At 44.8% G+C, this 13,868-nt stretch overlaps 1 protein-coding gene across 1 annotated transcript; it reads right to left on the reverse strand.

Moving 5' to 3' along the window:
- Positions 1 to 11,443: 11,443 nt before the first annotated feature.
- On the reverse strand, positions 11,444 to 13,499 carry IZUMO1R (IZUMO1 receptor, JUNO). The gene is made up of 5 exons (XM_036862044.1): positions 13,362 to 13,499; positions 12,399 to 12,611; positions 12,257 to 12,259; positions 11,847 to 11,982; positions 11,444 to 11,712 (listed from the first exon to the last, which is right to left on the reverse strand). Exons 1-5 carry the CDS (start codon positions 13,497 to 13,499, stop codon positions 11,444 to 11,446), a joined length of 759 nt encoding a protein of 252 aa, XP_036717939.1.
- Positions 13,500 to 13,868: the final 369 nt, after the last annotated feature.

Below are 13,868 nucleotides of genomic sequence, written 5' to 3' on the forward strand. Positions count from 1 at the left end.
AGCTGCTTGTAAATTTTGGAGATTAATCCTTTGTCAGTTGCTTCATTTGCAAATATTTTCTCCCATTCTGAGGGTTGTCTTTTCATCTTGTTTATGGTTTCCATTGCTGTGCAAAAACTTTTAAGTTTCATTAGGTCCCCTTTGTTTATTTTTGTTTTTATTTCCATTTCTCTAGGAGGTGGGTCAAAAAGGATCTTGCTGTGATGTATGTCATAGAGTGTTCTGCCTATGTTTTCCTCTAAGAGTTTGATAGTGTCTGGCCTTACATTTAGATCTTTAATCCATTTTGAGTTTATTTTTGTGTATGGTGTTAGGGAGTGTTCTAATTTCATTCTTTACATGTAGCTGTCCAGTTTTCCCAGCACCACTTATTGAAGAGACTGTCTTTTCTCCACTGTGTATTCTTGGCTCCTTTATCAAAGATAAGGTGAACATATGTGCATGGGTTTATCTCTGGGCTTTTTATCCTGTTCCATTGATCTATATTCTGTTTTTGTGCCAGTATCATACTGTCTTGATTACTGTAGCTTTGTAGTATAGTCTGAAGTCCAGGAGCCTGATTCCTCCAGCTCTGTTTTTCTTTCTCAAGATTGCTTTGGCTATTTGGGGTCTTTTGTGTTTCCATACAAACTGTGGAATTTTTTGTTCTAGTTCTGTGAAAAATGGCAGTGGTAGTTTGATAGGGATTGCACTGAATCTTTAGATTGCTTTGGGTAGTATACTCATTTTCACAATGTTGATTCTTCCGATCCAAGAACATGGTATATCTCTCCATCTATTTGTATCACCTTTTCTTTTTTTAAAATTTATTTATTTAATTAATTTATTTTTGGCTGTGTTGGGTCTTCGTGGCTGCATGGGAGCTTTCTCTAGTTGCAGCGAGTGGGTCTACTCTTCCTTGTGGTGTGCGGGCTTCTCATTGCAGTGGCTTCTCTTGTTGTGGAGCACAGGCTCTAGGCGCACGGGCTTCAGTAGTTGTGGCACGCAGGCTCAGTAATTGTGGCTCACGGGCTCTAGAGCACAGGCTCAGTAATTATGGTGCTGGGGCTTAGTTGTTCCATGGCATGTGGGATCTTCCCGGACCAGGGCTCAAACCCGTGTCCCCTGCATTGGCAGGCAGACTCCTAACCACTGCGCCACCAGGGAAGCCCTGTATCACCTTTAATTTCTTTCATCAGTGTCTTATACTTTTCTGCATACAGGTCTTTTGTCTCCTTAGGTAGGTTTATTCCTAGATATTTTATTCTTTTTGTTGCAATGGTAAATGGGAGTGTTTTCTTTTTTTTAATTTTTTTAATTTTTTAAATTTTTTTGGGGAGTGTTTTCTTAATTTCACTTTCATATTTTTCGTCATTAGTGTATAGGAATGCAAGAGATTTCTGTGCATTAATTTTGTATCCTGCTACTTTACCAAATTCATTGATTAGCCTTAGGAGTTTTCTGGTAGAGTCTTTAGGATTCTCTAGGTATAGTATCATGTCATCTGCAAACAGTGACAGCTTTACTTCTTCTTTTCCAATTTGGATTCCTTTTATGTCTTTTTCTTCTCTGATTGCTGTGGCTAAAACTTCCAAAACTATGTTGAATAATAGTGGTGAGAGTGGGCAACCTTGTCTTGTTCCTGATCTTAGTGAAGATGGTTTCAGTTTTTCACCATTGAGAACGAGATTGGCTGTGGGTTTGTCATATATGGCCTTTATTATGTTGAGGTAAGTTCCCTCTATGCCTACTTTCTGGCAGGTTTTTATCATAAATGAGTGTTGAATTTTGTGAAAAGCTTTTTCTGCGTCTATTGAGATGATCATATGGTTTTTATTCTTCAATTTGTTAATATGGTGTATCACATTGATTGATTTGCATATATTGAAGAATCCTTGCATCCCTGGGATAACTCCCACTTGATCGTGGTGTATGATCCTTTTAATTCTGTTTGCCTAGTATTTTGTTGAGGATTTTCACATCTATATTCATCAGTGATATTGGTCTGTAATTTTCTTTTTTTGCAGTATCTTTGTCTGGTTTTGGTATCAGGGTGATGGTGATCTCATAGAATGAGTTTGGGAGTGTTCCTCCCTCTGCTATATTTTGGAAGAGTTTGAGAAGGATAGGTGTTAGTTCTTCTCTAAATGTTTGATAGAATTCACCTGTGAAGCCATCTGGTCCTGGGCTTTTGTTTGTTGGAAGATTTTTAATCACAGTTTCAATTTCAGTGCTTGTGATTGGTCTGTTCACATTTTCTATTTCTTCCTAGTTCAGTCTCAGAATGTTGTGCATTTCTAAGAATTTGTCCATTTCTTCCAGGTTGTCCATTTTATTGGCATATAGTTGCTTGTAGTCATCTCTCATGGTCCTTTGTATTTCTGCAGTTTCAGTTGTTACTTCTCCTTTTTCATTTCTAATTCTGTTGATTTCAGTCTTCTCCCTTTTTTTTCTTGATGAGTCTGGCCAATGGTTTATCAATTTTGTTTATCTTTTCAAAGAACCAGGTTTTAGTTTTATTGATCTTTGCTATCCTTTCCCTCATTTCTTTTTCATTTATTTCTGATCTGATCTTTATGGTTTCTTTCCTTCTGCTAACTTTGGGGTTTTTTTGTTCTTCTTCCTCTAATTGCTTTAGGTTTAAGGTTAGGTTGTTTATTTGAGATGTTTCTTGTTTCTTGAGGTAGGCTTGTATAGTTGTAAACTTCCCTCTTAGAACTGATTTTGCTGCATCCCATAGGTTTTGGGTGGTCGTGTTTTCATTGTCATTTTTTTCTCAGTGTTTTTTGATTTCCTCTTTGATTTCTTCAGTGATCTCTTGGTTATTAAGTAATGTATTGTTTAGCCTCCATATGTTTGTATTTTTTGCAGATTTTTTCCTGTAATTGATATCTAGTCTCATAGCATTGTTGTTGGAAAAGATACTTGATACGATTTCAATTTTCTTAAATTTACAAGGCTTGATTTGTGACCTAAGGTATGATCTATCCTAGAGAGTGTTCCATGAGCACTTGAGAAGAAAGTGTATTCTGTTGTTTTTGGGTGGAATGTCCTATAAATATCAATTAAGTCCATCTTGTTTAATGTATCATTTAAAGCTTGTGTTTCCTTATTTATTTTCATTTTGGATGATCTGTCCATTGGTGAAAGTGGGGTGTTAACGTCCCCTACTCTGTCTAGAAGTGATCAATAGCAGAATAACTGAGGCAGAAGAACGGATATGTGACCTGGAAGATAAAATAGTGGAAATAACTACTGCAGAGCTGAATAAAGAAAAATAAATGAGAAGAATTGAGGACAGTCTCAGAGACCTCTGGAACAACATTAAACACACCAACATTTGAATTATAGGGGTCCCAGAAGAAGAGAAAAAGAAAGGGACTGAGAAAATATTTGAAGAGATTATAGTTGAAAACTTCCCTAATATGGGAAAGGAAATAGTTAATCAAGTCCAGGAAGCACAGAGAGTCCCATACACCATAAATCCAAGGAGAAGCATGCCAAGACACATATTAATCAAACTATCAAAAATTAAATACAAAGAAAAAATATTAAAAGCAGCAAGGGAAAAACAACAAATAACATACAAGGGAATCCCCATAATGTTAACAGCTGATCTTTCAGCAGAAACTCTGCAAGCCAGAAGGGAGTGGCAAGACATATTTAAAGTGATGAAAGGGAAGAACCTACAACCAAGATTACTCTACCCAGCAAGGATCTCATTCAGATTTGACAGAGAAATTAAAACCTTTACAGACAAGCAAAAGCTAAGAGAATTCAGCACCACCAAACCAGTTTTACAACAAATGCTAAAGGCACTTCTCTAGGCAGGAAACACAAGAGAAGGAAAAGACCTGCAATAACAAACCCAAAACAATTAAGAAAATGGTACTAGGAACCTACATATTGATAATTACCTTAAATGTAAATGGACTAAATGCTCCAACCAAAAGACATAGACTGGCTGAATGGATACAAAAACAAGACCCATATATATGTTGTCTACAATAGACCCACTTCAGACCTAGACCTAGGGACACATACAGACTGAAAGTGAGGGGATGGAAAAAGATATTCCATTCAAATGGAAATCAAAAGAAAGCTGGAGAAGCAATTCTCATATCAGCCAAAATAGACTTTAAAACAAAGACTATTACAAGAGACAAAGAAGGACACTACATAATGATCAAGGGATCAATCCAAGAAGAAGATATAACAATTGTAAATATTTATGCACCCAACATAGGAGCACCTCAATACATAAGGCAAATACTAACAGCCATAACAGGGGAAATTTGAAGCATTTTAATTCTGAAAATGCTTTCTCACATTTTCTCTCTTCTCCTCCTATTTCAGTGGAAAAAGTAGCCCACTTCCTTCCCAAGGTCAATCTTTGTGTTTATACCCTAGTTTACCCACCGCCCTTGAACTTATCTCCCCAGTTCTTCTGTCGTCTTTTAAGTTTATCTCCACTAGCACTTTTTATTTATCTTACAAACATGGTCCCCAACTCTCTCTGAGTCTCTTGTATGTTTCCTTCCTAACAATTGTCTCATTTGTAGTTATTTTAATTTGTATTGTTTGCTCATATTTTTACTGTATCCCTCATTATTATTTATGTTCCCTAAGGACTGGAATTATGTTTGCCCTGTTCATTATTGTATCTATGGAAATAAATGAAGAGCAACCAGATAAGAACAAGCAAAACCTTTTTATTAAGAGCTTGCAAGGGAGTCAGCTACCATCACTTGAATTTTGGCAGAGCCTAAAAGGCAGGCAGAACACTGGAAAAAATAGAAGGCTTCAGGTATGCCCTGATTGGAGGCTGTTAGCATGGGGATGCTGTAGGCATGCTAACTAGAAATGAGGCATTGATGTGATTGGTTAGAGAAGACTCTTTGGCTTTCTCCAGTTGGTCTTAAGTTGGAAATAGGGACGAAAAACAGAGATGCTATCAGTGCTTAATCAAGTCTGGCCATTTAGGGCTGATTGTTAGAAGGGTTATTATTTGGCTTCCTAGACTGGTTGTTGTAGAAAATAGTTTGACTTCTTGGACTGATTATCACAGATAGTAGGTTGGCTTCCCTCACTGGTTGTTACAGGTTATGGGGCATAATCTTAGTTTTATATACAGTCTAGTCATTGTTTATTTGTATATTCAGTCCTTCAGTCCCCAGGACCAGCAATGTCTAGCACAGAGTAATAACTCAATAGTTATTTATGAATTAATTAATATATGATGGCAACTCAGAATATGACATTGCCCCTCTGAGATGCAGTTCTTTGCATTTCTCTCCTACCCCTAGCTTCTGCTTTCTGTCCCTTCACTAGCTTCTATTTGTAAGCAGCTCTTTGCAGGAAACTGCCCTCAGTAGGAAACCCCTTCTCTTGTCACTTTAGCAAAGCTATATTGTAACTAACTTTTACATAAGGCACCCCCATGCTCTACTCATCTCTGGCCCAAGCACACCTTTCAAATGTTTTGATCACACAATACTTTGCCTAAACTCTTGGTTCTTTCCGCAGATCAAAGAAGTAGAAATTAATAAGTAATTAACAGATGACCAGATCTATTCCCTAGCTTCCCCTTTAGTAATCTCATGAACAAACTGTGTGAACAAGATAGCATCTAAAGAAAGATCACAAGAAGTTGACAAGCTTGCATGCAGTGGGAGATGATGATGAGTCTGATTCCCTGTCTCAATGATTAACTGAGATTACGTCCCTTTTCCCTTTAAAAGCTTTCATGGCTGAGCAGAATCTTCAGAGTTGGTTTTGGGGGTATGGGTCTGCCTTCTCCCCAGATTGCCAGCTTTCTGATGAAAAGCAACTTTCCTTTCTACCAGCACTTGCCTCTCTCTCGGGTACTGATTTTCAAGCGGTGAGCAGCTGGACCTGAGTTTGGTAACAATGTCACCTGTCATCTTCCAACTTGCAGGTAAGCCAGAGACTCTCCACAAGTGTTCTGTTTTCCTCTCTACGTTTTTGTTAGAACTCATCTACTTCCACAACTCCAAGTAACACTTCCAGAAAAGTGATTCCAAATTACTCATCTCCAGCCCTGACCCCTCTCGTGCACCCCAAGCCAATTATTTGAGGGACAGCTCCATGCTGACATCCCACCAGCATCTCCAAGACTATCAGCAGTCCCTCCTCCCTGGGAAGGCCTCTCTCTTCCTCCAGATTTTTCTATGTGGTTCATTTGTGGCAAAAGCAATACTGAAAGTGATTTCTGATTTTGGGAGAAGGTAAATCTGAGGATGGACTTGAGCAGAACAGAAGGAAGGACGGAAAATGAAAAATGGGTGATGATTGGTTTTGTTGGCAGGAACACTGCCTCCTTGGGATGCAAGAAGAGACTGGATACTCAAGCTGTCTCAAGGGCTGGAGCTGGGAAATATGATCCAATTTGAAAGACACCAGCCTGGGACACCAGAAAAGTCTCCAAATCTTGGTCCCCCAATAGCAAAATCAATGGGACATTGGCGAGTACCCAAGGAAGCAGTAATTTTTGTGGAGTGGGTCAGTGGAGATTGGATGGGAAAGGACTGGGCAGGGACATGGTGGCAGAGGAATGGGAAGGGTGGTCACCCTTTTCAGGCAGCAGAGGAGTGGTCTGGGTACAAGATCTTAGGGCATGAATGTCAGGCTGCAGGGACTTCTGCACTCGGGGAAGGGGTCTTACTGAGGAGAGTTACTCAGAAAGGAATCTTAAAGCAAGGGATGTATACAAAAGAGGGCCATTTTGTTTTGTTTTTCACCTGCTACCTAGGACTCCCCAGAATTCTCTGAGGAAGGACTTGCATAGAGTTTGATGTTCCCGTAGTGGAAAAGTGACTGGGTTGAATCCAGTAGAAGGAATGCCCTCTGCCATCTCCCCTCCCACCCAAGACCTAGCACAGCCTAGGCTAGGGAAAGGACCTCTTACAAACGGGAGTGTCACAGTCGAATTATCCAGGACGGTTGGTTCCTTTGAGATAGATAGTTCTCTCCCACATTTCATCTTATACCTGCTTTGTGGCACTGTATACACAAGTATGGCCCAAATTTCTCTAGGTGCTATCTTCCTAACAGTTCCTGAACTTACACCTTTCTGGTCCACTGTCTCTCCTGTAGCCTGACATAATACCTCCTAGAGCATAGCTCACAATTAGGTTCCTATCACCTGCATTTCTTATTTCATTCCCCACCTGCAAATTTATCCTACACATTGTCCTCAGCCTCCTTGTCTTCAGTTTGGCCCCCTTTTTAATCTACTTATTACACAACAATGAGATCTTTAAAAAATCTGCAGCTGCTGGTTATCGAAGGTGGAATGACTAACTGGGATCTCGCTAAAATGATTATTTCTTTTTTCTTTTCTTTTTTTTAACAGTACATCTTTATTGGACTATAATTGCTTTACAATGTTGTGTTAGTTTCTGCTGTACAACAAAGTGAATCAGCTATGCATACATATATCCCTATATCCCCTGATTATTTATTTCTAAGTGTCCCCTTACTAAGAGAGTGTGAAGGAAACCATCACTGAACAAGAGATTTCAACAAATATTTAGAAGATGAAAAGCACAGGAAAACACACCAAGGGGACCAGGGGTTGCCAGGGGAGGAGGAAGCAGCTGCAGCAGAAGGAGCTGACCTGTGGGGCAGAACCTCGGAGAGGCTCTGAGTTGGCAGGTGTGGGAGCAGAGAGAGAAATACTACATGCTCCCTCTTGTGACCTCTGCCCAAATCTAGAGCTCAGGCAACCTAACTTTAACCCCTGAGGTTGGGGGATCCTGGAAGACGTTCTCTAAGTTAAATTCTGGATAGTGCTGCAGTTTTACATATGATGAAATATCTGATGCTGGCACCCCAGAGAGAACCATCCTTATTCCAGTATTTGAGGGGGTCTGCACTCCAATATAGCTCCTGCTGACTCCGTCTTGAGACTGCAAATGGACAATGGCCAGATGTATATAAAAATAGAATTCTAATCCATCATCTGCAGTAATCAGCCCAGAAAGCCAGCCTACTATCTATAAGTCAGAGTGACAGGAATTTAGACAACTATCTTTACAAACAGCCCAGGAAGCCAAACAATAATCCCTCTAACAATCAGCTCCACATAGCCAGGACTTGATTAATAGCTAACAGCTTCTTTGATTTTTCTCTCTCCTTTCAACTGAGGACCAATCAGAGAAAGCCAAATATGCACCTCTAACCAATCACCGGAGGACCTGCTTTGTTAGCCTACCTCCAGCTTCCCCATGCCAACAGCCTCTAATCAGGGCGCACCTGAAACCTTCTCTCTTTTCCACTCTAAAACTTTCTCCTTTGAGTTTCTGCGAAAATGCAAGTAATGGTGGCTGACTCCTTTGCTATAGCAAGCTCTGAATAAAGAGGCTTTGCTCGTTCTCACTTGGTGGGTTTTCATTATTTCCACACTCTGAAGCAAAGTCTTCCAGTCAACGAACCCTCCCCATGTACCCAGAACTCCCCATCAGCTTTGTTAGTCAGGGGAAAGGAGACCCACATATACAACCATGGAGGACACCTACACTGCTTGCATAGAAAAATCAACCCAGTGCCTCATTCTTAAATATGGACACACAGCCAAGATCACCAAACACAGAGAAAACCAGCAGCACATAGGAGATCAAGATAAACAGATTGACCTTGGGGAAAACAGGTCATTCAGAGACTAGAAACAAGCTTTAAAAAAATTCTAATTAGGGCTTCCCTGGTGATGCAATGGTTAAGAATCCACCTGCCAATGCAGGGGACACGGGTTCGAGCCCTGGTCCGGGAAGATCCCACATGCCACAGAGCAACTAAGCCCGTGCACCACAACTACTGAGCCTGCACTCTAGAGCCCGCGAGCCACAACTACTGAGCCTGCGTGCCACAACTACTGAAACCCCTGCCCCTAAAGCCTGCGTGCAGCAACAAAGACCCAACACAGCCAAAAATAAATAAATAAAATAAATTTATAAAAAAAATTCTAACTAGACCTTCAGTGAGATATGAGAAGATATTACGGCCATAAAACCAGAAAACAGCAGGCTGTGAAGAACAAGGGAGTTAAAAAAAAAAAAAGTTTCCTGGAAATTAAAAATGGATTTCCAAAATTAAAAAGATTGGAAGATTAAGTTGAAAAACTAACAGAACAGAGAGCAAAAAAATAGTCTGAACGTGTGGCAGAAAGATAAGACACCTTTTGTAACTTTCTCATAGCTAGATCCAGCAGTGGCTAGACGTGGGCGCCTCTGGGCAGGGGCCCTGGGGCCTAGGGGCCAGCCGCGGCTCTGTGGCTCAGTGTGTGCTAGAGATCATTTGACCTATGTGTTTTAACCAAGTGCATGGATACTCTGATTAAAACAAACAATCTAGCTGCAAATCTGACGGTTCCACTCCACTGCTTGAAACCCAACACTCCTCACAACCACATATGGGGAGAGAGATCAGTCTCCTTCCTGACCACGACCTGTCAGGAACCAACCTCCCTCCCTCCATTCCCCACGTCCGCCCCAGCCCCACTCAACGACCTGCCAGGATGTTCAGGGTAAGCCTTACGAGCTGGGACTCTGGGGTCACACTTACCTGGTTTCAAACCCACATGCTTCTGTCCTAATTTGAAAAATGGGGGTGCGAGAGTACCTCTCAAGGCTTTTGTGAGGATCAAATGAACTAATGCATGTGAGGAGCTTAGCAGAGCCCCGGGCACAGAGTAATCAATAAATAATAACAGTTATTAGAGCTCCCAGAACTAGTCTTCCTTTGTGCGTCTCAACTTTAACCCTACTTTGACTAATTTTTATATTTATACCTAAAAACACTAAAAAACAAAAAACAAAAACCAAACCTCATTAAACTCTCAGCTTTATTACCAAAGACACACTCTCAGACACTTCATTCAGTCCTCAACTCTCAAGAGATGTTACCTATACATATTTTTGAAGCCACGATTGATTGATTGATTGAAGAAAAATGAAAGGTACTGCTTCCCACAGTTCATGCCTTGGGGACCCGGCTGGGTTTTATCTCACACTTTCCTCCCTGTTCTCAGTGAAGTGACCCTTCTTCACCCAGGCTCAAGCCTCACCTTTTTTGTGAGGCCTTCCTAGGACCCAACCCAGGCCCAGGCGTTCCTGCAGACTGAAGTGCTTTGTCACCGCTGCTGCTGTCTGCTTCCTTCTCCAGACTCTGAGCACCTCACTTGCAGGGCTCTCTTCATGAGTTTTAGACCTCGAGTGTCCTGCCTGTAACAGGCTTGTGCTTTACGCAGTGAACAAGCACGTTAAAGGTAAGTGTGGGAGGGACGGGGGTGGCGTTGGTTGGCTTTTCTAACTCAACTGCAGACATATTAGAAGCCTCTCTTTGACAGAGAAAAGTTTGTGGGAAGGCACCATCTATGCTGGGAAGCTGCTGGGCTTCAGGCTCCAGACGGTTCTGAGTGGGTGCGTCGGCCGTTGGTCCACTTACAGATGGGATGTGAAGGCTGTCTTGATGTCCCGTCTCGGGTTCAGTTCTGACTCTTCTCCCTCAGTCTTTAGGACATGGCACTGCCCGAGAAGCACAGTCTGTATCCCAGAAAACAATGGCACTGCCTTTTTCCTTTTCTTTTCGTAAGTTAAAATCATCTGGTCCAACTTTCTCATTCCTCCAGCAGAGGGAAACCACGACAGTCTTAAATGAAGGTCAAAGGACTTGCCAAAAGTCATACAGAAAGTGGTAAAGACATTAGAACTTAGGTTTCCAACATTTCAGACCAGCATGTTGCGATTCCGGAGTTAAAAAGAAGAGGGAAAGCCGAAAGCACTTGAGACAGCTGCTTCAATCTTGGTACCCAAAACAAAGCCGATGGTCTGGGTGGCACCACGGTTGTCCCGGCTTTGGGTCTTTTTTTATGGTGTGTTGCTTATTGAAGAAAAGGGAGTGTTGAAAGCACTCCCACCAGAGAGCTGTTGTGAGGATGTAACGAGAGGGCCTGGCATGTGTTAAGAAGTCTATCCTCATTAGGAAAGTAACAACCAACTAGGAGATTTCAGGGCCGAGGGCAAACCGGCTCCTGCTTCTTGCACCCCGATCCCTGACTATAGAGCTAGGACCGAGTGGGTCAGGCAGAAGGAAAGGTCGACTGCTGTTTTGTTGGAGACACCATCGTGGGAGGGGAGGCCAGGGCACACACTCTCAGCTCTACTGGGTAGGGGGTGGGCGTGCACTGGATGAGAAGGGCCTGGAGTCCCACCTCAGAGTCCCCCATCCTTAAGACAGGAGGGGATGGTCACCTGTGGCTTCCCAGCCCCCAGCTGCCTTCCAGGCCGGGAAGGTGGAGCAGAGCAGAACCAAACGTGGGAGGCTCAGGCACCAGCCCCCAGCCTGGGCTGCTCATTTCAGGAAGGTGCTAAGGAAGGAGGCTGCCATGGCCGGGCCTGGCCCACAGCTGGGGGAACGCAGGCATGTGTGGAAGGAGGAGGGACTCTCAGGAAAGGAGCAGCAGGAACAGAGAGAAAGCCAGGAGCATGTCAGAGAGCTCCCAGGACGGGGCAGGGCTGGCGAAGAGGCGGGCCACGGCCACATTGGGGTTGCCCCCGGCAGGCTTGAACCACTTCTGCAGACACCGCCCGCTGGTCCTATGCTCCGGGCTTGCCTTGAAGGAGTTGCTCCAGATCTTCTCACATAGGTCAGCCGGGGTGGGGAAGTAATGCAGGAAAGGGTGACAGAGGGCTCTGGCAGGGCAGCGGGGCTTCCCTGAGGGGAGATCCAGGCACGGACAACTTACCGGCTCCTGTCCTCACATCCCCATCATTTGCCCCCGGGGGAGTGGAGGGCTTGCACCTGCCCTCGGGTGGGGGGCCTCCCGGGCCCTGCCTAGCATCACTCACCCCGACTCCAGGTCCAGCCGCCGTGCCAGTTGGATTTGCAGGTGTAGGATGTGCGGCAGTCGGTCCACCACTGCTCGCAGTCTTCCCGGCACAGGGGCGCGTCCAGAATCCGCTCCGCCCGCCCACTCGGGTCCAGCTGGGTGTGGGCATAGCAAGAGGCAAGAATTATAATAGCACCAACCTGAGGACTACCAAGAGCTACAGTGGAACTTGGGTCAGGTACCGTCAGAACATATTCTCTTACGAAGTCACTAAATATTATTTTACAAATGAGAATACTGAGGCAGAGTTAAATAGTTTGTACACAGCTCTGTTCCTACAAACAGAAACGTGACTCAAATAGTCCCTCCATCCCGCTGTTCTCCTGTGACCACTCTCCATGCATGCCGTTCTCTAGGGCCAGAGGTGACCTCCTCTCCATCTTTGTCCCTCCCCCACAGCGGCCTCTGACTCTGCTCTTGTCCACAGGGGGACAGCATCTCCTGTTCCTGCTAGCAGCCTGGAGCTCAGGCTCTTATGAACAGGGCATTGATGGACGTGTCTCCTGCCCACCCACCCCAGCCCACTTCTTCCCACCCGCTGGATCCAAGGCCCCAGGTTGGGAGAGCACTCGTAGAAGCAGATGGCCTGGAGGAAGTGCTTCTGACAGTCTGCCATCATCAACCCGCAGTGAACCAAGCTGAAGTTGTAGAGCAGGGACACATCCAGGTGGGCTTCCCAGCTCGTGTTGGCCGTGCAGCAGGCACTGTCCTTCCAGGGGATGCACTGAAGGTGGATGAAGAAGCAAAAGGCGTGGGGAGGAGGGGCAGAGGGTTGATGAGTGTCTGGGCCAGAAAGGTAAAAATGTCCCCTAGAAGAGGACCCAGCAAGTGGGATGCCTTTAGGCCAGCGACCCCTGGATAGAAGGAATGCCGATAAATTGTCAATATTCACACCCAGAGGGCGCCTGCACACTGGCCTCCCCGCAACAGACTGTGAGTCCCCTAGGAACGGGGCTTTCAAGGTCTCAGATCCTGGGGGTGGCGGTAGCAGGGTTGTCCCCAAGACCCAGGGGAATGTGGGGTTGCACTGGGGCAGGGCACGTGCAGCTGAGAAGGGCTCATAGGTACATGCCAGCCCTGCTCGTCCTCCCTGCTCCCTGTCAATTGCCTTTAGGGACTTGGGGAGGGGTCCCTTAAGTCTTATTTTTTTCCAGGGCCTGCTGGTGGGAGGGCAGAAGAGGGGGACCTTGCTTGTTGGAATCTAGGCTGAATATCTATGAGTCTCCGGGATCATCATCTGCCCCTGCTCCCTGAGTGGCCGTGCAACTCAGGGATGGAAATTGTAAATCATTTGGCAATTATGGTCTCAGAAGTTCATAGCCCCCCTCCAGTGGCCTTTGCCAAAACCCAACCTAGGGAACCAAATGAGTCAAGATGGATAGGGGTTCAGAAGCCATCTTGGCCTTTGTGTCCCTTCCCCGATCTAAGAAGCCTCCACCCACCCTGCACCCCACGCCAGTTCTGGCTTCCGTACCTCCTCGTAGAGCTTGGCCTCCGGGCTGGGCTCTGGCTTGTGGGGCTTGGCGTTCATGCAGATGTTGAGCAGCTCGCGCCCAGCCCACATGGGTGGGACTGCCCACAGCCCCAGCAGGAGCTGCCACCAACACCCCATGGCCTGCTGCAGAGAGGAGCTCCGCCTGTGATGGAGAGGACACCTCAATCCACGCCCTCCGTCATCCCTGGGAGCAGGCATGGGCTTCAAGCCTCCCTCAAGCGACCATGATACTCTGGCTGCTTCTAGAACCTTTACCTGAGGCAGCGTCATAAAATATCCAGTGAGGTCTGACACTCACCCCTAACAACCTACAGATGCAGAAACTGAGGCCAGGGAGGGGAAGAGATCAGCCCCAAGGTGAAGGAGGGTCACGGGTAGAACGGTTCCAGCTTTCCCTGGGGGAACTTTCCCTGGCCCTTCTCCACTCAGAGGCAGACTTTCTAACTCAGTGACATATGGGCTGGGAATTCAGAGCTTTGATCTTGA

Source organism: Balaenoptera musculus, chromosome 8, assembly GCF_009873245.2.
Source record: "Balaenoptera musculus isolate JJ_BM4_2016_0621 chromosome 8, mBalMus1.pri.v3, whole genome shotgun sequence".
Taxonomy (NCBI): domain Eukaryota; kingdom Metazoa; phylum Chordata; class Mammalia; order Artiodactyla; family Balaenopteridae; genus Balaenoptera; species Balaenoptera musculus.